This window comes from Dama dama, chromosome 22 (assembly GCF_033118175.1).
Source record: "Dama dama isolate Ldn47 chromosome 22, ASM3311817v1, whole genome shotgun sequence".
Lineage (NCBI taxonomy): Eukaryota > Metazoa > Chordata > Mammalia > Artiodactyla > Cervidae > Dama > Dama dama.
Window position 1 is genome coordinate 52,317,534 of NC_083702.1, and position 23,447 is coordinate 52,340,980.

A 23,447-nucleotide genomic window follows, 5' to 3' on the forward strand; every position below is an offset into this window, starting at 1 on the left:
CTGGCCCAGCTTCTCACTTCAGGGCCTTCAAAACAGCCCCTTTGAGAAAGGAAGCCAAGGAAGACTTGTTCCCGAATGCAGGGTAGAGGGCACCTGCCTCTCGGCGTCGGCCAGGCGGGACTGGGGAAGGGGCCAGCTCACCTGCCTTCTTCTCCCGGCTCTCTCCCGCCTCCCCCGCCACCCTCCTTCCCTCCACAAACATTGATTAAACAAATAATATTCACAGCTGATGTTTCTCCAGTGAGGACTGCATGCCAGACACTGTGCTGAGTGCTTTACCCGCATGTTCAAAATTTCAGTGTTATAACCTCCCTGGGAGGATTGGATTTTCTCATTTTTCAGAGGTGACAGCTCAGACCAGAGGGCTGTCTGGCCTCACATGTATGTGGACTGCGTCCCAGGCTGTGTAGAGGAAAGGGGGTGGAAATGATTAGTGAGACCTGGTTCCTCCTGCCCTCCACAGGCCTTCGGTCCTGGGTAGAGCGGGGAGGGGTGTCCAATCTTCCCAAACGGATGCCAGAGGGAATTCAAATGGGTCTAGTTTTTGTTTTTTAGATCATTAATTAATTTGGTCACTTTGGGTCTTGTGAGGTCTAGTGCCCTGACCAGGGATCGAACTGAGGGGCCCCCTGCATTGGGAACACAGAGTCTTAGCCACTGGGTCACCAGGGAAGTCTCCCAAATGGGTCTGTTTGATCCCCGTTTCTAAAATGGACTCTCCTTCCTCTGATGTCTCCCAGCCTCTGTGCTTCTGTCCATGTAATTTCATTTCCCTGGGTTATTTTTTCTTATCCTCTCACTTCTTTGCCTGCTGGCAAACCTGTCTTTTCATCTTTTAAGGCCCAGCTCACATATCTTGGCTTCCCTAAAGCCTTCCTCCTGACCTCTTTCTCCTGGTCGAGTTTTTCATACTGATGCTGCAGAACTGTGTGCACTGGGTTTTATACTTTGAACACAGTATCAGCTTGAAATAAATTCATTGCCTAGTTCTCAAATTGTAGTCTTTGAAAAAAATTCTCATGATCAAGGAATGAAGTCTGTATTCTAGACTCTCATTTTAAGCATCTGTAAGTTCCATTATCTCACTAGAGGCTTTGGAAAATCCTATAAAAATGAAACCTATTCAACCTAATGTTCCTTAAATTTATTTACCCATGGAATCCCCTTTTCATGGAATACCTAGCAACACTATCTTGATGGTAGTGTTCCATGAAACATAGTTTGAGTAATATTTGGTAAAATCATAACACACAAAGTACATGATTAAACATCAGGTTTAAAGAGTCAGATAGTACATACTATCAGTTCTAAGGTCCCTGTGGACTAGAATGGTTTGGGAGGACTTGTGGAAAGAGGGAGATCTGAGGTGAGCCCTCTAGTATCAAGGTCAATAGTTGTTGTTCAGTTGCTAAGTTGTGTCTGACTCTTTGCAACCCCATGGACTGCAGCGCACCAGGCTTCCCTGTCTTTCACTCTCCCCTGGAGTTTGCTCAGATTCATGTCCATTGAGTCCGTGATGCCATCCAACCATCTCACCCTCTGCTGCCCTCTTCTCCTCCTGCCTTCAATCTTTCCCAGCCTCAGGGTCTTTTCCAGTGAGTCGGCCCTTCCCATCCGGTGACCAAAGTATTGATCAATAGGGCCAAATGCTTTTCAAACAACCCCCAAATCTCTATGAATTAACCCAGTAAAAGTTCATTTCCAGTGTAGGTCAAAAGGGAAATTTCCTCCCACAGTCCTGCAGAGAACAAGTCTCCTTCGATCTAGTGGTGGCACCGTCATCTGGATCCTGGGAGCCGTCTCCATCCTGCCAGGCATGGGAGAATTGCTCCTGGGAGGTTGTTATGGTCCAGGATGAAAGGTGACTCACCTCTCTTCACTTCAGTTCCACTGCCTGCAGCTCAGTCATAGGGTTGCTGCTCCCTGAAAAAAAAGACCAGGAACAGTGGTTTAGCAATGCTGTCTGAAAGCAAGAGGGCTCAGATCTTGGGGACCACCAGCAGCCTCTGCCACACAGATCCTAACCCCACAGATCCCTCTTCCAGTTTTCCTGGCACCTGTGCCTGCTTCTAAACTGAAGGTCTGCATGAGGGGAGGCTCTCTGGTGGGGAAAACATTAGCCGATACAACTGCTTTCCTGTGTCTCTTTCTACTTCTTGATTTAAATCTCTCAAATTGCTTTTCAGTCTTTCCAGAACATAGATGCTGAGTTTCCCTGCTCTCCAAGAAGAGCCTTGCTCTTTCCGGAATGCAGGACTATCTTTCCAATACTTCTCTTTCCCTTTTCCTTTGCCCATCCAACCTTCTCCACCCCAGGGTCCTGTCAAGATCTGTTCTAAGGATTAGTCAGAGAGTTGAGTCATCAAAGACTCCTTGTGCTTCTACTAAGCTGCTCTGTCAAAGCATAACTTTTAAAAAGTTAAAAACAACTGTCATATAGGTAGATAGTGAGCATCTCTCCAAGATCTATGGACTCTGGAGTAAGGAAAACAATAAGATGACAAGGACAGTGCAAAGGAAGATAAGAGATGAAAACATACATGGTCACTGAAAAATGGGATGCTGGAATGAGGTTACAAAGATGGGTACATGTGATTAATGTCCTATAAAACAACAGAGTCACGACCACGAGTGTTTTCTATTGGACAGAAGTCATCTGCAACTTGATCATAAAAGAAATGTTTTGCTACTTACTAATCTTCTGTAAGGGCTTCCCTGGTGACTCAGCGGTAAGTAGTCTGCCTGCAATTCCAGAGACAAAGGTTTGATCCCCTGGTCAGGAAGATCCCCTGGAGGAGGGCTTGGCAACCTCCTCTAACCTTCTTGACTGGAAAATCCCATGGAAGAGAGGGACCTGGCAGGCTGCATTCCACAGGGTCACAAACAGTCAGACATGACTGAAGTGACTTAGCACTCACTCAGTCTTTCTATAAGTCAACCCTGCTGAAGCAAAATCATACTGTTCAACACCCCAAGTAAAAAAAATTGCTGAGATTAAGGTGAGAGATTCCAGGTGGACTGCGGGTGATGTTACAACTTTGCATCCTGTGGACTTCTCTCACCATCTTCCCATCCACTATGCCTCTCTTCTGCCTCCCCCCACCACTCCTTCACCAACAATATATTTTCCTGTCAAAACATACTTGGTTACATGCAGTGCAACCAAAATTGCTGCTATTAGCTTAATTGAGACAGGGTGATTATAAATAAATTATATGCAGTCCTACCGAAATTGCTGCTATTAGTCTAAATTGAGATGGGATGATTAGTCATCACCAACTGTAGCTTAATTCAGAGTGTCTTCCGCGTGGTCACAGGGCCCTGTGGCCACCTGGCAGCCAGGGGATGCAAGGCCAAATGCCTGAGAGGTGGGCTCCAAGGCTGCAGATCTCTTTTGCTGGTAACAGAACAGAAGGCTGTGCTGCCTAGTTGGCAGAGTTCCTTTGTACATTGATAATGAACTCCTAAGAAACTTGAAGTTGGAAAAGGCCATAGTTAGAAAACTTCCCATATAGAAAATCTTTATAAAATAATAGTATACATAATTATATAAATGACATATAATAGCATATAAAATATTATGCAATATAAAATATAATATTATATTTGGATGTGTTGATATAGCTCACTGTATCAATCTTCTGTCCATTCCCATAGTGATTTGAGGTGGGTTTTTAATATTATTTTCCTTTTTTTCTAATTATAAAAGGGGTAGAGATAAATTGGGCTTCCCCAGTGGCTCAGCAGTAAAGAATTTGCCTGCAGTGTAGGAGACGCTGGTTCAATCCCTAGGTCAGGAAGATCCCCTGAAGGAGGGCATGGCAACCCACTCCAGTGTCCTTGCCTGGTGAATCCTGCAGACAGAGCCTGGTGGGCTATAGCCCATATGGTTGCAAAGAGTTGGACACAACTGAAGTGACTGAGCATGTATGCCAAGAGAAATTTTCAAGCTGGGATTAACATATGTTGTTGTTTAGTCACTACATTGCGTCCAACTCTTTTGTGATGACCTGTCTCTTTTGTGACTGTAGCCCACCAATCTCCTCTGTCCATGTGATTTCCCAGGCAACTGGAGTGGGTTGCCATTTCCTTCTCCATGGGATCTTCCTGACCCAGGGATTGAACCTGTGTCTCCTGCATTGGCAGGCAGATTCTTTTCCACTGAGCCACCAGAGATTGACATATACACATTGCTATATATAAAATAGATGGGCTTCCCTGGTAACTCAGAGGTTAAAGCGTCTGCCTCCAATGCGGGAGACCTGGGTTCGATCCCTGGGTTGGGAAGATCCCCTGGAGAAGGAAATGGCAACCTGCTCCAGTATTCTTGCCTGGAGAATCCCATGGATGGAGGAGCCTGGTAGGCTACAATCCATGGGGTGGCAAAGAGTCAGACACGACTGAGTGACTTCACTCACTCACTCACTCACTCACTCACTATATAGCACAGGGAGCTATACTTAATGTTTTATAATAACCTATAAGGGGAAAATCTGAAAAAGATATATGTATGTATATGTATTCAATTATACATATATATAAATGTATAACTGAATCACTGTGCCGTATACCTGAAATTAACATGATATTGTAAATCAATTTTACTTCAAACAAATAAATAAAAATGAAACAATAAAATAAACCCAACTGTAAAAAAATAAAAAGAGGAGGGAAAAAGAAACCCACATTCACAGTAAAAAAAAATACTGTGTATTTTTACACATTAAAAATACATTTAGAAGCCTAAATGGCACGGAAGGATGAGTTCCCATCTCATACCCTTGATTGGATTTGGGTGTATTTATTCTATCATTGTTTTTATTCTATTTAAATAATCCCTCTGACATAGTTGCTACCTACTGGAGATACAATTTTATGTTAAGCTTTTATTTTGTTTTATTGGTGGAAAAATCTTTAAACTACCTAGACAAAATACATTGAAGGTGAAAGAAAAATGAGCCAAATGGTAAGAGAAATTGTCATGGGCATCCCATTCTGGAGACAGCATAATAAGGTGGAAATCCACCGGTTAAGCGAATTTGAATTCTTCACTCCTCTCCCTGGGTAACTATCTCAGACTTCAAACCACATCTCACCACCTGGCTAGGACCAGAAAACCCAAGTGGAAGTGCTGTTTCATGCAGTTAAGGGCCCCTCGGCAAATGGCTCTATGGGCTTCACTTTCTGTATATCTACATCAGAATATAAAAATAGATATTCTCCAAAGCAACTTTACAAGTGCAAATGCTATGCTTTGTATTTAGGGACTGGGCAAAGCCATGACCATTAAATAGGACTTGTAGTGAGGATGACTGTAAGTCAAGCATTAATGACTGACAACATTAAGGTTAAATTTTGAGTCTAAGTTTGGAGATATGTTCTTCATTTAGCCCAGTAGACGGGTTCCTCAAAGTGTTTGTTAGCACTGCTTGGAGATAAAATGATAGAGCCCAATTTTCTTTAATTTATTTTTATTTATTTACTTTTGGACACACCACAGGGCATGTGGGACCTTCCCTGACGGGGGACTGAGCCCATGGCCCCTGCACTGAGAGTGTGGAGTCTTAACCAGCGCACTGCCAGGGGAGTCCAGTCGTGTCCAGGTTTCTCACTGTGTCGTCCCAAAGCAACTTACTTTCATCCAGAAGAACTGGGTCCAGCAGTAGTTTTAGGTTTCAGATTCCTAAGCTTTCCTGCCTGTAGTTAATGATTTAAAATCATTCAGTGCTTGAGGGAAAATACTATAGTTATACATTGTAATAACTATGTTATGGATAACTGAACAATTATCTAAGCTGAATAATTGCTTAATTTGAGATTTAGTTTTGGAGTAAAAAACTAAATAATATGGAATTTTTACTTAACTTTTTCAGTGTGAAACATTTAAATTTTTCTTTTTCTCAAAAACACATAAATATCCAAGGAAACAAACTAGGGAACTCCTTTCTGCCCTTCCTTGCTCTCCCCCACTATTTTATCCCTCCCTCCCCCTTATCCTTTTCTTCCTTCTCTACTTTAACAAGTGTTGGTGGTTCTTTCCATATGCCAACCAGACTCTATATGCTATGGACACTCAGGTGAAACTATATTATATACATGGACCCCTGGTTCTTTGGAATTACTGGTGGAGTTGGGTTTTATAAAACAAATGAACACAATAACCAACAACCAATCAAGTGAAGCAGAAAACAATATCTGAAAGTCAGGGTGTACTTATCCTTTAAAAAGAATCTTTAAATATTACTCTCCATGGCATTAACCTTTGTTGTTGATTCATTAATGCCTTGGTTTGGAGGGATGGTGGGACACAGAAATTGCAAGCTAAAGTGTTGGATGGCATGGTTTATTGGTAGATGCTTGGAGGGAACAAAGCAAGTTCTAGAGTGATGACACTGGTTATCTTGTTTAACTAAAATACAGATTACAATCAAATTTTTTTGGAAAATGGCCTTTTTTCTAGCTTTTTTGAAATATAATTGACATACAGCATCATGTAAGTTTGGACTTACAACATACTGATTTGATATGTGTGTATATTGTAAAAATGATTGCCATATGTGATTACTATATATATTATAATGTTAGTTAACACCTCTATCTTCTCCCATAATTATTCTTTTCCTGTGGTGAAAACATTTAAGATCTACTCTCTTATCAACTTTCAAGTATAAAGAGTAGTATTTTAGCTATAGTCATCATCCTATATGTTAGATCCCTAGAACTTGTTCATCTTGTAACTTGAAGTTTGACCCTTTAACCAATGTCTCCCTGTTTCTCCCACTCTCCACCCTCTGGCAACCACCAGTCTACTTTCTGCCTATGAATTTGGCCTTTTTAGATTCCACATATAAGTGATGTCAGACAGTACTTGGTCTTTTTCTAACTTATTTCACTTAGTAAAATGCTCTCAAGTTCCACCATGTTGTCAGAAGGTTTTTCCTTCTCTTTTATGGATGAACAATATCCCATTGTATATATGTACCACATTATCCATTTATCTGTCAGCGAACACTTGGTTTATTTCTGTATCTTGACTGTTTGAATGGGGATGCAGTGGTCATAGAGGTGCAGGTACCTCTCTAAGAGTGATTTTATTTCCTTTGGGTATATATGTACAAGCAGGATTGCTGGATCATGTGGTAGTTCTATTTTTAATTTTTTGAGGAACCTCCGTACTGTTTTCCAAAGTAGTTATACCAATTTACATTCCCATCAATAGTACACAAAGGGTTCCTTTTCTCCACATTCTTGCCAACACTCCTCTTTTTGATAATAGCTATTCTAACAGATATGAAGTGATAGCTCATTGTGATTTTAGTTTCATCTTACTGATGATTAGTGATGTTGAGCATCTCTTCATGTACCTGTTGGCCATTTGTATGTCTTCTTTGGAAAAATGCCTGTTCTGATCCTCTGCCTATTTTTAAATCAGACTATTTGATTTTTGTCTATTGAGTTGTTTGAATTTCTTGTATATTTTGGATATTAATTTCTTAGCTGATGAAGAGTTTGCAAATATTTTCTCCTATTTTATTGATTGCCTTTTCATTTGGTTAATTGTTCCTTTTGCTGTGCAGAAGCTTTTCTGTTTGATGCAGTCCCACTTACTTACTTTTGCTTTTGTTGCTTGTGCTTTTGGTGTCATATTAAAAAAATTCATTTTCTAGGCCAAGATCAAGGAGCAATCCTGAGAAAGAACAAAGCTAGAGGAATTACATGCATGCCCTGATTTCAAGCTATATTACAAAGCTATAGCAATCAAGACATTTTAGTATGGGCATAAAAACAGACAGATGAACTAATGGAACCGATTAAGAGCCTGGAAATCGACTCATGCACATATAGTCAACTAGTATTTGATAAGGGAGTGAAGAATACTCAATGGGGAAAGGATAGTCTCTTCCATGGATGGTGCTGGGAAAACTGAATATTCATATGCAAAAGAATGAAATTAGACCCCTGTCTTACACCACTCAAAAAATAAACTTGAAATGCATTAAATTAAGACCTGAAATGATGAAACTCCAAGAAGAAAACATAAGGAAAATGTCCTTTTAAACAATTGGGATCATCTCCAACTCTAGGATGTGACCTTCCCCAACCCCCAACACTGAAAGATACTCTTGGCCTCTTTTCACTCAGAAATGTTTACAAATAGTTGGGGAAAGGCTGCCTGCAGGTCAGCCTCAGAGGAGAGACTAGTGTCATCCTTTTTATGCCCTGGGGCAGAATCTTAGTTAGTCAGGCCCCTGCCAAGTTGTAAAGGCTGACATTTCCTGAAGTGAAGTAAAAATAGTATGGAGCTGAGTGATTCAAATCCTAATTTATCTTTACTGGATTGCTCTTCTCTGAACCACCATTTATTCTGGAAAGAAAGGGATCATCACACTGGTTTACCTTACCTGTTTCTTGTGAGAGTTACAAGTTCCTAGCATGCACAGACTGACACATAATAGACACTGAATAAATGGTATTTTTAAAAATTGCAATACCAGTAAGCATTTACCTGTTAGTCTATCAAGAAGTTAGGAGGCAGTGCTGGACTCATACCATTGGTCAGGAGTTGAGTGGCTATTGTATATCTTCTTCATAGACATTTATCCTAAGAACTCTGCCTAATTCAGCACATTTATAGATTTGAAATGCTATAGATGAGATTTCTTTAAAACCCAGACACCATTTGCGCTTAGGAATCCCAAGGCAGAGCTCATATTGCATTGAAAGTGTGGCTAGTAATGTGTCACTCATGATATCTTGTGGGACAATTTGTGCTCAGATTAACTGAGACTTTATTTTCAGAGTATAATCAGGGGAAGGCAAAATGAACTGTCAGTGGTCAAAGGTCCCCATTCATAGCATGTGTAGATAGGCCAGGTTTCAAAGCCTAAAGAAATTAAGTGTCTCCTTTCTTCCTAGGGATTTAAAGATCCTGTATACCGAGCAAGACGGAAGCAATTCGCTGACATTGCCTACAACTATAGACAGTAAGTCTGCTCTGCGTGTTGGTGGGGGATGGGGAGAAGACCATACTCTCCTTTGCCCAAAGTTGGAAAATACCAGCTTGGAGAATCCTTACCTCTGTGCATGTTTGTGTATGTTTAAACCCTCCCTTTAGTAACACACATTAAAGAAGTCACCAATAAAACAATATTAACCCCTGCACCAGGGCCCAGCTCTCTCTCTCAAGCTTTGTTGTGTAATTACGCAGTGATGTTTGACATAATTATGACAGGCCTCAGTCCTGAATAAAAGAGCCTCTGGTGTTTCTGCATTAAACCCGGAAGAAGGAGAAAGAAGTATTTACATTCAAGGAGTTGGCTGCTTTACTGAATTAGTGAATCATTGGAGGTTTCAGGAGAGCCAAGCCTCAGGGTTCTACTTTTATCTCATCTGACCCAGATTGCGAAGAGCAATTTTAGAATAAGTTTATTTTTTTCTCTCTGGGATTCCGCCAGATTTTAGCCAGAGGAAAATGCAAATATCAAATGTTATTTGGGAAGAGAATTGTTTTGCTATTTTGAGTTCTTGGGAACTACAGAAATGCTCCCATGAGAAACTTAGTGTTTGGGGACCTGAGCTCCATTCCTGAGTTAAGGGTGTGAGAAAAGGCGTGCTCAAGAAGAAACATACAGGCTTTAGAACACTGAGGTGATGGGACTTTAACAGCTTTTCTAGAATATGGGGGAGATAAAGGAGACACTCACACTCTGTACACAGAATAAAAATGACCTTCACAAGGGAAAGGCTTCCAGAGAAAATGAGAAAATTCCTTTATCTGAATGAGTCCTGGTAGTAGAAGGATCCAGAACAGTGCTGACCTTAGTCATGTCTAGACCCAGCTGGACTTTGGCTTGTGGCGAGCAGGAATCACAGAATGTGGTGACCTCTCTCCCCTGTCCCATCATGGTCAGGTGGGCACATCAGGTACAGACAAGAGCCCTTCTTCAGATAGTCAATAATAATAGGTCATGTTTAATCTCTTTGCTATGTCCGAGGCTTTGTTAAATGCTTAACGTACATAATTCCATTTAGTCTTAATAGTAACTCCCCATTTTTCAGATGGAAAAACTAAAGCTTTAGAACAGCCCACTAAATAACTTGCCAAAGTCATAGAACTGGAAGGTGGCAGAGACTGGTTTTGAACTCAGGCTTTTTTAACCACAAAGTCATTCTCAACCACTTCCTTGAGTGTCTGGGGACTCTCCAAGTCATGAGACTGTGCTTCTCCAGATGTCCCAAGAGTTGCTTATGGGGTGCATTCACTTCTTCTTGGCTGTTGGGACTTGAGGGGGAGAAACTCAAACTACCTCTGTTCCATAAAAATGTTATACCTGGTGAAGAAGTATGGAATTGGTTGAATGCCTCATGATTCTGGATGGTCATGAGTTAAATTGGCTACTGAAAACCATCCAGAGATGGCTGGTACTCAAAGGCACACCAGATATTTTCAGGCAGTTTTGCACCTCATGTTCAGTTCAGTTCAGTTCAGTCACTTAGTCGTGTCCAACTCTTTGTGACCCATGAACCGCAGCACACCAGGCCTCCCTGTCCATCACCAGCTCCCAGAGTCTACCCAAACCCATGTCCATTGAGTCAGTGATGTCATCCAACCATCTCATCTGTCATCCCCTTCTCTTCCTACCCTCACTCTTTCCCAGCATCAGGGTCTTTTCACATGAGTCAGCTCTTCGCATGAAGTGGCCAAAGTACTGGAGTTTCAGCTTCAACATCAGTCCTTCAAATGAACACCCAGGACTGATCTCCTTTAGGATGGACTGGTTGGATCTCCTTGCAGTCCAAGGGACTCTCAAGAGTCTTTTCCAACACCACAGTTCAAGAGTATCAGTTCTTCAGTGCTCAGCTTTCTTTATAGTCCAACTCTCACATCCATACATGACCACTGGAAAAACCATAACCTTGACTAGATGGACCTTTGTGGACAAAGTAATGTCTCTGCTTTTTAATATGCTATCTAGGTGGTCATAACTTTTCTTCCAAGGAGTAAGCGTCTTTTAATTTCATGGCTGCCGTCATCATCTGCAGTGATTTTGGAGCCCCCCAAAAATAAAGTGAGTCACTGTTTCCACTGTTTCCCCATCCATTTGCCATGAAGTGATGGGACCGGATGCCATGATCTTAGTTTTCTGAATGTTGAGCTTTAACCCAACTTTTTCACTCTTCTCTTTCACTTTCGTCAAGAGGTTCTTTAGTTCTTCTTCACTTTCTGCCATAAGGGTGATGTCATCTGCATATCTGAGGTTAGCGATATTTCTCCTGGCAATCTTGATTCCAGCTTGTGCTTCCTCCAGCCCAGCATTTCTCATGATGTACTCTGCATATAAGTTAAATAAGCAGTGTGACAATATACAGCCTTGATGTACTCCTTTTCCTATTTGGAACCAGTCTGTTGTTCCATGTCCAGTTCTAACTGTTGCTTCCTGACCTGCATATAGGTTTCTCAAGAGGCAGGTCAGGTGGTCTGGTATTCCCATCTCTTTCAGAATTTTCCACAATTTATTGTGATCCACACAGTCAAAGGCTTTGGCATAGTCAATAAAGCAGAAATAGATGTTTTTCTGGAACTCTCTTGCTTTTTTGATGATCCAGCAGATGTTGGCAATTTGATCTCTGGTTCCTCTGCCTTTTCTAAAACCAGCTTGAACATCTGGAAGTTCATGGTTCACGTATTGCTGAAGCCTAGCTTGGAGAATTTTGAGCATTACTTTACTAGCGTGGGAGATGAGTGTAAATGTGTGGTAGTTTGAGCATTCTTTGGGATTGCCTTTCTTTGGGATTAGAATGAAAACTGACCTTTTCCAGTCCTGTGGCCACTACTGAGTTTTCCAAATTTGCTGACATATTGAGTGCAGCACTTTCACAGCATCATCTTTTAGGATTTAGTGTAGTGAAATTCACTTCATGTAGTGAATTCACCTCAGGTAGTGAAGTGAAATTAAAAGACACTTGCTCTTTGGAAGAAAAGATATGACAAACCTAGACAACATATTAAAAGATAGAGAGATTGCTTTACTGACAAAGGTCCATCTAGTCAAAGCTATGGTTTTTCCATTAGTCAAGTATGGATGTGAGAGTTGGACCGTAAAGAATACTGAGCACTGAAGAACTGATGCTTCTGAACTGTAGTGTTAGAGAAGACTCGTGAGAGTCTCTTGGATAACAAGGAGATACAACCAGTCCATCCTAAAGGAAATCAGTCCTGAATAGTCATTGGAAGGACTGATGCTGAAGCTGAAACTCCAGTACTTTGGAAAAGACCCTGATGCAGGGAAAAATTGAAGGCAGGAAGAGAAGGGGACGACAGAGGGTGAGATGGCTGGATGGCATCACTGACAGAATGGACAGGAGTTTGAGCAAGCTCCAGGAGTTGGTGATGGCCAGGGAAGTCTGGCATGCCCCAGTCCATGGGGTCACAAAGAGTTGGATATGACTGAATGACTGAACTGAATAGTGAAGTGAAAGTCGCTCAGCTGTGTCCAACTCTTTGCAACCCCATGAACCTGCCAGTCTCCTCTGTTCATGGAATTCTCCAGGCAAGAATGCTGGAGTGGTTTGCCATTCCCTTCTCCGGGGGATCTTCCCAACCCAGGGATCGAACCCAAGTCTCCCACATTGCAGGCAGATTTTTTACCAGCTGAGCTACCAGGGAATCACCTCATATAGATGAACCCCAAATAGTTAAGTGATGTACTGAAGGTCATATGTCTCATTAGGGACTGAACTTGTCCTCCAATTTAAAGCCTTTTCTGACTTCATCTCCACTCATCTCTTTTGAGCTTCTGATGCTGTTTTCCATCCCTTCCTTCTTTGCTTTTGTCTTTTATCTCAGCATCTGTTACAGTTGATTCTCATTCTTTGAAATTTACTTGCTTACACTGATTTGAGACCCCCGCAAACTCAGGGCATTCCCACTCTAATCTCCAGATATGCGCAGAGCAAGGAAAAATGCGAGTCTCCTGATGCACCAGTCTCCAACTGAGGTCAAACAAGGCAACACTGCCTTCTTGTTTTGGCTTTTCTACTGTAAACATGTGTTTTTTTTGCAGTCTCTTCAGAATCATGTTTGTTGACTTTTTGTTCTTTTGGTTGGTAATTTTGTTGTTTAAAATGGCCCTCCAGCATAGAGCTGAAAGTCTGTCTAGTGGTCTTGAGTACAGGATGGCTCTGACATGCCTAATGGGGAAAATGTGTGTTCGATATGCTTCCTTCAGTCCTGGGCTGTAGTGCTGCTGGCTGTGAGTTCAGAGTGAATGAATCAACCATATACATTAAGTAAGGTGTCTTTAAACAAAGCCACATGCGAGACAAGGTTGGGATTATGAGTTGAAAATGTGATCTGGGTCCTGCATTTCGTGTAGGAGCAGCGGTTCAGTGTTCACTCACTCAGAGTTCACGGTGTCTTGATGGAACAGAACTGCTGTCAATAAGGAGAATAAACTCTATTCTACTTTCTGCGGGTTTCCCTCCTTCCTCTTTCAGGCTTCGTCTCAGTCTCCTCTGGCCTCCTCCTCCTACCCCAGAAATCATCATGCCTTTCAAGACCCAGTTTTGACCCTCTTCCTTGGGCTCTGCCAGCCTCCATGCCAACAGCCCCACATTCTGGCCTGTAACACCTTCCCAGTCATCCTCCCACATGGATGTCAAAATCCTGCCCCTTGAGTCATAGACTCACGGGATCAGTTGATCCAGTGTGTTTACTCTGTTCCAGGACACATGCCAAGAGCAAGACCAACAAACTCCATGTCCTCTGGGAATGATTGAGAAAGACAGACAATGACAAAAAGAACAATAAATGCAATCAGTATAACCAAAGTCAAAACACGGTGTCACGAGGCCATATAATTGGGAACTTTAATTCTGACTGGGGGGATTGGTTAGAGGAAGTGACATTTAGACTGGAAACAGAAGATGGAGTAGGAGTTTATCAGCCCAAGAGAATGAGGAAAGTGAACAGGAGGGCAGATGTGGTTAGAAACAGGGCTTTTGTTCTAAGATGTATATTTGGGTCCAGAACTGAGTTACTGGAGGCAGTCAGGAAGCAGCTAAACCCTGTCAGCAACCTCTTCTTGGCCCACCCACCATGTGATGCTCTAGCTCCTCCCTAAGAATATTTACCAAAAGTCTTAAAACATCAGTTTGATGAGGTACTGTCAAATTACTCTTGTGTTTAGGGGCACCAAATTATTTGCCTTGGTAATGATTACATGTATGGGGACTTGGTGTAAAATAAGACTGAGTGAGGAAGCTGATAACTTTCCTGGACTATAGGTGCCAGACTATCTTGAATGCCATCTTTGGTTGGTGCAATAATTCAAAATCAGTATCTTCTCCTTAAAATATGTTGTTTTTTTTTTTTTTTTTTTGAAGAGAGATCCCGATTGGCTGAAATCTTATTTCAAGCTCAATTGATAATTTTTATTTCAAGCCAAATTAATAATTTTCCTCAAATTCTTGGTTTATTTTACTTCATGAGATGATAGTTTGATAAGATAATTAATGATATATTCAAAGACTGAGGATCTTGTGGAACCTAGGTCTCTTGGTGGAAGTAGAAGATGGAAGCAAATGTGCAGAATTTAATTCCTAAGTAGACCATGGATGGACAGAGGAGCCTAGCAAGGTCACATGATTTAGTGATTAAACAGCAATAAATATTCCCAGAACATCATGGGTGCTCAATAAATATTTGTTGAATGAATGCATGAACCTAGGAGATCCTATGACAGTAAAGATTCAAAGTACCAAGTCACAGATGGAGCTAGAGGGTTGTGTCTAGACCCACTTAGAAGGCAGCTGCTGTAGTTTGATTATGTTTCTGGGGTGGGGCTTAGACTTTAGAATTTTATCAAAGAATATGCTAAAGGGACTGTAAGAATTTTTATCTTTTAGCCACAACTGAACTGAAACAAAAGGGGTGTTTCATTGGCTCCTCTAAGTGCAAAGTGTAAAGAGAACAGGTGAGGTGGATCTAGGACTCTGCATCTCGTTCTTCCCTCCCCCTGACTCTGGTGTCCTCTGTAGTGACCTTGCGGAGGCACTGGCCTCTTCTCTCTCGGAAGTGGACCCAGTCCCTCCAGGCTGACACCACAATCTGGCTAGAGGTTCTATCTCTCTTCAACAGAATCAACAACAGTTCTTTCACTGAGTCTCATTGGCTCTGATCAGGAAATGGGCCCGTCTCTCAGCCAATCGCTGTGGCCAGGGAAATGAGACACTCTAATTGGCCAGGTCTGGTCACATGCCCACCTGTGAAGGTAGGAGGGGTGGAGTCTCCTCTTACTTGAACCTGCAGACTGAGAGGGGAGAAGGGCGCTTTACTGGAAGAATGGGAATGGGCATGGAACCCTGGAACAGCAAAAGTCAACCCAGGGGATATCTCATTGCCTAGTATGTTGCAGTCTCTTGAAAATGTGTTGTTGTTATAGCAGAGACTTTGCTTTCTAAATGAGAATCTGTTATGATGATAATTTCCAACTATCCAATGGGACTGTCTGTCAGCACCAGTATTACATACATTATACATAGCATTTCACTTACCTCTCCACCATCCCCTTCAAAGAGTTACTTGTTATTAGCCCATGTCCTGGCTGTAGAGGCTCAGAGAGGTTTACTAAATTGCCTGAGGCCACTCAGCCAGTGGCAGAGCAAAGCTGTCTACTTAACCTCTGTCCCTTTCCAAAGCCTATTCTTTCCCTTCATCAGCGCTTAACCCTGAAACAATGGTGCCTCTGTAGCCAGGTCTTACGTGGTGTTCTTTTCACAGTTCCTACGCCATTATAGACCCTCTGGGCTTTTCATTCTTAAGCACAAATTGGTCTTTTCCCCCTACCCGCTGCCCATCACTCCATGGAACATAACAGTGACTTTGCTTTAATGTCTTTGGAAGAGCTACAACTCTGAAAGGGCAAGAGGGACCTAGTTTGGAGCCTGAAGATGATCCATAATTATAAGGTAAACAGTCTTGCCTTGTCCCAGACACTGTGTACCCTGTTAGGAAACAGGCCGGCAGCCCAGAGAACAGTCACGGGTCTTTGAAGTTAAGCTTTGTTTGGTTTTCGTTTTTTGCTGTTCAGAACACAGCTCACTCTTAGCTGGTTTTCAAAAGGACCTTTTGAACTAATGAAACTCAGATAATAGAGTGTCACCTGGGAGTATATTGGAATCCAGAAGCCTGGGCTCTCCCCTGCCCCACGGGTTCAGGATATGAGGGGTATGTCCAACATATGTACTTTAGCAAGTTCTCCATAGTTTTGTTACATCATAGCAACAGATGCTGGGTAAGCAGATCTTATACCTAGCATGCATTTAAATATCCTTATAACATCCTGGGGGCAGAAATACCAAATCCAGCAAGTTTATGCCCTCTCAACAAGGGATCTCAAACTCATGGTGCATATAGTAAATCCACTTGAACCCACGGGTATGATTGCTTTAGTTGACAACAAAACATTACTGTTTTGCTTGAGCTTGGATGCGTTTGTTCAGAAAGAGGGTGTATTCTTCACTTGTCTCAGCCCCCACCCTCCTGTTATCTATCCCTGCTACTTTACATATTTATGTTATAGGCTTCTGAAGGTAAGTGCATTTCCACACTGGGTAAAAAGTAGGAGATAGGAGAGCAGAAAAGCCCAGTGGCTTCCCAAAATGAGAAGAAATCCTTGGTGCAGTGGGTAAGGTTGCAAGCTTCTGTCCTTGCTTAACCAAGTCATGTGAATGTTTCCTATGTCAAGAAGTGGAATTTTCCTCTTTCAAATAACTTATGAAATAGGAAATCCACTGTCATCTGGGGTGGCAGCTCACAGACTCTGGACCCATGGACTCAGAGCTCCAGAGAAGGAGCTCTGCCCAAGCTCCTTCACCCTCTCCTCTGCACCTGCCCTGCTGCTGACAAATATTTCATGTCTGTTTCCTAGCGGGCAGCCCATTCCTCAAGTGGAATACACAGAGGAAGAAAAGAAAACATGGGGGACGGTGTTCAGGACCCTGAAGTCCTTGTATAAGACCCATGCTTGCTATGAGCACAACCACATCTTCCCCCTTCTGGAAAAGTATTGCGGCTTCCGCGAAGATAATATTCCCCAGCTCGAAGAGGTTTCTCAGTTTCTGCAGAGTAAGTGCACATCCGGGTCAAAAGGTCGGGGGCTGGGGATGGAAAGGGGCAGAGAAGGAAATTTAGGCAAATGTGAGTGTGTGCATGCTGATGCAGGCAGGTTGATTCTCCCAGGAAAATGATTATTTCACTGCTGGGCTCTGCCTCCCTGCCAGGCTCCACCAGTAGAACACTGTCACCCAAGAAAAGGCATCTGGTGTGGATTTTGCCATGCCTATATCCCTGAAATGATTTTTTAATACTCAAAGCCCCAAGGTACCTAGTCAGGGTTCTCCCCGCAGCTCCTGCTATATTATGAGTTGACTGCAGTGTGCATTTGGGTAAGACGTGCACTATTTGTGCCAAGAGATCTGAGCCCTAAGTCTATTCATCTGGTCTCTGGAATCTTGTTTTGATCCTCTCTAGTTGGGAGAACCTTCCTGAGTTTAGTCATTTGTCAAATGGAGACCATCCACCATTTAGTCTTTCTCATAGGGAAACTATGAGAATGAAATAAAATATTGAACGTGAAAGCTTAGCGCTCATGTATAGTAGGTGCTCACTGAGTTCGGGCTGCACTGGAATCTGAGTAACTCAGTAGGTAAACAGGTGATCGAACTGACCTGCCCATCATTTCAGGGGAGAAAAGTATTTTCCTTTCTGCCAGGAGCTGTTGACTCAGCAAAACCAAGATAGACAGTCAACACGTGTTAAACACCTACCATGTGCTAGGTAAAATGTGGGAAATTAGGGAGTCAGACCACAGGGTTATAGAAGGAAGAGTTTTCTATGCCTCAGAGCTATGCAGAGACAGTGTGGCCAGCTCTAGGGAAGGAAGTCGGGGAAGCTTCCTGGCAGGGAGGGAAGTGGGAGCCTGACTAGATGGGGAGTGAGTTGGATGACCTTTTGAACCCCTTCTATTTAGGGTCTTTACTATTCAGATAAAGAAAGGAGCAGGCTCAAGCAAAATGGACTTCAACCTGAGGGTCTAAGACACAGAAGCCGAGGGACAAAGGAATCTTAAAGATATTCTTTGGCTAATTACTTGTGTTGCTATGGCCAATAACAAGAAGAACAGTAATACTAGTAGGTGTGTGTGTGTGTGCGCACGCGCTCAGTCGTGTCTGACTCTTTTGCAACCCCAAAGACTGTAGCCCACCAGGCTCCTCTGTCCATGGAATTTTCCAGGCAAGAATACTGGAGTGGGTTGCCATTTCCTCCTCCAGGGGATCTACCTGACCCAGGGATTGAACCCATGTCTCCTGCATTGGCAGCTGGATTCTTTACCACTGTGCCACCAATTGGTGGGGTGGCAGGTAGGGGTGGGAGAGAAGTGTGTGCTAAGTCGTTCTAGTTGTGTCTGAGTTTTTGCAACCCCATGAGCTATAGCCCTCCAGGCTCCTCTGTCCACGGGATTCTCCAGGCAAGAATACTGGAGTGGGTTGCCATGCCCTCCTCTGGGGGAAACCCGGGGATTAAACCTGGATCTTCAGCACTGCAGGCAAATTCTTTACCATCTGAGCAACCAGGGAAACCAATGGACTATATACTGCACCAGTACCTAGGAGAGAATTACAGTTCAATTCAGTCGCTCAGTCATGTCTGACTCTTTGTGACCCCATGGACTGCAGCACACCAGTCTTCCCTGTCCATCACCAACTCCTGGGTTTGCTCAAACTCCTGTCCATCGAGTCAGTGATGCCATCCAACCATCTCATCCTCTGTTTTCCCCTTCTCCTCCCGCCTTCAATCTTTCCCAGCATCAGGGTCTTTTCCAGTGAGTCAGTTCTTCACATCAGGTGGCCAAAGTATTGGAGTTTCAGCTTCAGCATCAGTCCTTCCAATGAATATCCGGGACTGATTTCCTTTAGGATGGACTTGTTGGATCTCCTTGCAGTCCAAGGGACTCTCAAGAGTCTTCTCCAACACCCCAGTTCAAAAGCATCAATTCTTCAGCACTCAGCTTTCTTTACAGTCCAGCTCTCACATCCATACACGACTACTGGAAAAATCATAACTTTGACTAAATAGGCCTTTGTTGGCAAAGTAATGTCTCTGCTTTTTATTATGCTGTCTAGGTCAGTCATAGCTTTTATTCCAAGGAGCAAGCTTCTTTTAATTTCATGGCTGCAGTCACCATCTGCAGTGATTTTAGAGCCCAAGAAAATAGTCTCTCACTGTTTCCATTGTTGCCATCTATTTGCCATGAAGTGATGGGACCAGATGCCCATTGGAGAAGACAGTGGCAAACTACTTCAGAATTCTTGCCTTGAGAACCCCATGAGCAGTAGAAGAGAAGCATCGAGTAGCGATTATAGAAGCAAACTCTGAAGTCAGAGTGCTGGTAGCTATGCCCTTGGGCAGAGCTTTAATCACTGCATCTTCTCAGCTCCCCCATCTGTAAAGTGCAGAGAATAAGAGCTCTACCTCCTAGAGTTACCATGAGGATTAATTCATGTATGTAAACTGCTTAAACCTGTGTCTGACACATGGTGGGTATTATACAGTGTTAACTATTACTATCATGATCATGGTCATTACCATTCTCCTTTCAAGTCTGAAATTAGGGAGCCTGAGACACAGATACAAGAGCCAGAGGATGGGTGATCAAAATGTCAGCTTTATTATCGATAGAAGCTGCTTCAAGAACGTGGTATAGATGTGTAGGCAAAATGGACTTTCTAATGTTTCACCCCTGGATTAGGTAAGCTAACTTGCCAATTAATTCACGGGCACAGTATCTAGTCCATTGGCTGGCCAAGAGCAGACCAGAATGTGTTCCTGTGTGGACAGTCAAGAGAGAAAGGGCAGAGAGGGTTAAGTTGAGAATATTCATTTCCTCTTCTCAAATCCTCAGTCAGAGAAGTCACTGTTCCTCATGGGGTGGACCTATATGTGCTATATGGAAAGCACTGCAGAAAAGCTAGAAGTGCTCCTTTCATATTCTTCCCTCCTGGGAAGTGGAATGAAAATTCCCCGCTACTCTGGAAACCTGAGAAGTGAGGAATAAATGTTCCACCCTAACGAACAATAATGAAAGTTTCAATTGATTGGAAGTTTCCATGTGCTAAGCTCTAAGTCTGTTATACTTATTAGCTCTTCTGATTCTCAGAATAATCCTAAGAAATATCTCCCCACATTTTGCACATGAGACAACTGAGGCTCAGAAAGGTGAAGTTACCTGACCCAGATCACCCAGCTAGAAAGTACTAGGTCATAGATTTGAAGTCAGGTCTGCTGGGCGTCAGCGTCCGGGCTCTTGGACAGTTGAATGTGCTGCTTTCCTCCCCAGTGGTCTTCAGGCCCCTCCGGCTCCCTGTGACGGTCTCTGAGTTTTCTTTCTCCTTTGCTTCCCAGGTTGCACTGGTTTCCGCCTCCGACCAGTGGCTGGCCTGCTTTCTTCTCGGGATTTCTTAGGTGGCCTGGCTTTCCGAGTCTTCCACTGCACTCAGTACATCAGACATGGGTCTAAGCCCATGTATACACCAGAACCGTGAGTACTGTCCTTTTGCTATCAGCTTCCAGCCACAATGAGTTCCATCTCACCCGGCTCCAGGAACAAGGCTGGGACCCACTGTGGGCTGGTCCACAGGGCTCATTGCCTGCATTGTTTGATGATAGTGCAACAAGGGAATATCATCTCTTCTGGGGATTTCCCTCATCCAAATAGACTGCACTGATTGGAGATTTAGGCATCTTCTGAATCAAAGGTTCGATGAGAGAATGAGGGTTCACATTCAAATTCCAAAGAGATTGTAGAAAAGTCAGAGCTAGAAATGCCAAACTGGAATAGGAACAAGTGACACCCAGGCTGTCTCAACACTTCCTAATTCCTGGATCACATCTAGATGAGTCTCATCTCTCTTTGCCTAAGCTGGGTCTCAGCTGAAGATACAGAATGTCTGGCCACTATGCTGCTTATTTTTGCATGTAGCCATCTCCTTAGTCAGCTAGAACTGAAGTAGTTTATGTGAACAGTCAGCAGGATACCCCAAATGATCTTTCCCAGCCTGCAAAATTCATTACTAGAAATCAGAAAAGACCTATTCCTGGTAAACCTGGCACCTAGAGTGTTAAGCAAATGTAAGTTTTCTTCTGTAACCAATGTCAGCCCCCTCCAGGATAAGAGAGGAGCTACTGTTATTGTTATTTAGTTCCCATGGAGAGTAATTGAGCATATTGTATCTGTATAGGGATGTCAGTCCCAAGGAGAAGACTCGGGGTGGGAAGTGTTTGTGATCCGCAGGTCATTCGGGTGTATGGCTGCCCATAGGAGTCCTGGCTCTTTTGTTCTGCTTCCCACTGGGCATGCACTCAAAATCCCCTGGCTGCTGTTCTCTGTCCTGTCCCTTACATTTCTTTTCCCTTCTTCTTTTTCCCTTGTATCTTGTCTCAGCTGATACCAAGCCTTACATACCCCTTATTCTTAGGAATGAGGCTATCAGACTGAATGAGTTGCTTGTTGCTTTCTGCCCAGTGCTCATGTAGAAAGACTGAGTCCTGCATGGCTTATAACCCTCCTCCCCTCCAAGCTCTGTGCTTTTTGTTTTTCAGTGACATATGCCATGAGCTCTTGGGACATGTACCTTTGTTTTCGGATCGCAGCTTTGCCCAGTTTTCCCAGGTGAGCAATTAATTTCTCTCGCCTTCTAGGTACAGGGTGAGACCTGGATTGCTCAGATAAATTGAACCCATGGAGGGGCCCTCATGTCCTCTGTGAGGATGGAATCCAGATATAGTTCTGTGACCCCATCACAGGTGGGAATGTGGTCCCATGGGGCTGGCTAATTACCAATTCCAGGGACCACAGCATGGAGCTGGTGATTTGGTCATCCTAGGAATTGTGTGTTATTGACCTAGCTAATTTCACCTGTCCTACTGGATGTAGCTTAAGAGCCTTTTCATCTGTGAAAACCTCCCAGATCCCCATGCAGAAGTAACCTTGCCTTCTTCCAAGTTCTCGTGGCATCTTTCCCCTCACATTTTGGGTCTTTGCCACTTTCTACCTTATCAGGCAATCATTTTTGTATATGCTTTAAGTATGTAAGATGGCATTTGCCAAGACTCTAGTGCCAATAGCCTGACTCACGGCAAAAAATAGCCAGTTGCCTTCTCACCATCGTCAAGGCAGCAGGCTAAGCTTTGATTCATCTATTACAGTGGTAAGCAGGCTCAAAAATGCTTTTTGGATGAGTGAAAGAATCCTACAAAATCTCTTCTGGCACTGAGAGGCAGCCCAAACCAAGGTTGGGCAACTGGGATGGTGGAGAGTGGAATGGTAGTGCTGTGTGGCCCAGGGCAAGTTGCCAGGCAACCCTGAGTCTCAGTCACCACAGATGTGGATCAATAAAGAGCCCTTCCTGATCGTGTCCTTCCTCACAAGGAAGAATAATGATCAAATGGAATGACCTGTGAGCAAATGCTGGGCCAAGCATGAATTTCACAGTAATGGGATTGTATGTGAATCACTTAAGCATCTTCCTTCAGCCAGAAAGAAAGAACTATTTCTACTCTTGAATGGAGAGGCTGCCACATGGTAGCTGAAACAAACAGGAAGCAAAATTAACTGCTTACTAAACAAGGAAAAACTGTACTCGTTAGACACAGCCTCTCTAAACAAAGAAAACAACTGCTTTTATGTGTGTTAGATGCTCAGTCGTGTCTGACTCTTTGCGACCCCGTGGACTGTAGCCCACCAGGCTCCTCTGTCCATGGGATTCTCCAGGCAGGAATACTGGAGTGGGCTGCCATTTCCTCCCCCAGGGGATCTAACAAACCAGGGGATTGAACCTCTATCTCCTGTGCCTCCTGAATTGGCAGGCAGATTCTTTACCAGTGAGCCACCTTATGTGGGCTTGGAGGAATTGTGAAGTTCAGAGATTGTTGGACTTTTAGAAGTGGGAGTGTTTAGAAATTAGGTGAACCTTTGCTGTGGAAGTGTCACCACAGGAGTAGCTGACTTTCAGAAGTGTGGTTCCTGCTGCCAAGATGTCATAGATTGCTTTCAAACCAAGATTGGAAGTTTTTAGTCTCACTACTAAAAGTTTTACTTCCCAGTCAGAGGCTAAATGGCCATCCTCCTTAAGCCATTTCCATTTTGGGGAGACCCACAGAGGGGTTGGAAGTTACCTGAGTCAGCAGTCAGGAGCCTCTGGCTCATCAGTGTTTCTGGTTCCAATTTTGACCTGGACAGTTTCAAAGCAGGCAGTTATTTTGAGTTCCCTGAGCATATTCTATTTTGATCTAAAAGCAGGATTAGTTTCCCACTAGAGTGCAGGATGGAGTGGGGTGAAGCACTTTGGGTTCCTTGTTTTAGGCAAGATCTGGGCTCACAAAGAAT

General features: G+C 43.3%; 1 protein-coding gene across 1 annotated transcript in view; it reads left to right on the plus strand.

Annotated features, from left to right (window-relative positions):
- The window catches only part of PAH (phenylalanine hydroxylase), a 107,251-nt gene that overhangs the window by 71,845 nt on the left and 11,959 nt on the right, over positions 1-23,447 (plus strand). The window contains exons 7-10 of the mRNA XM_061124166.1: positions 8,917-8,984; positions 16,932-17,128; positions 20,465-20,600; positions 21,662-21,731. Coding sequence (XP_060980149.1) covers positions 8,917-8,984; positions 16,932-17,128; positions 20,465-20,600; positions 21,662-21,731 — 471 coding nt within the window. The remainder of the gene's footprint in view (positions 1-8,916; positions 8,985-16,931; positions 17,129-20,464; positions 20,601-21,661; positions 21,732-23,447) is intronic.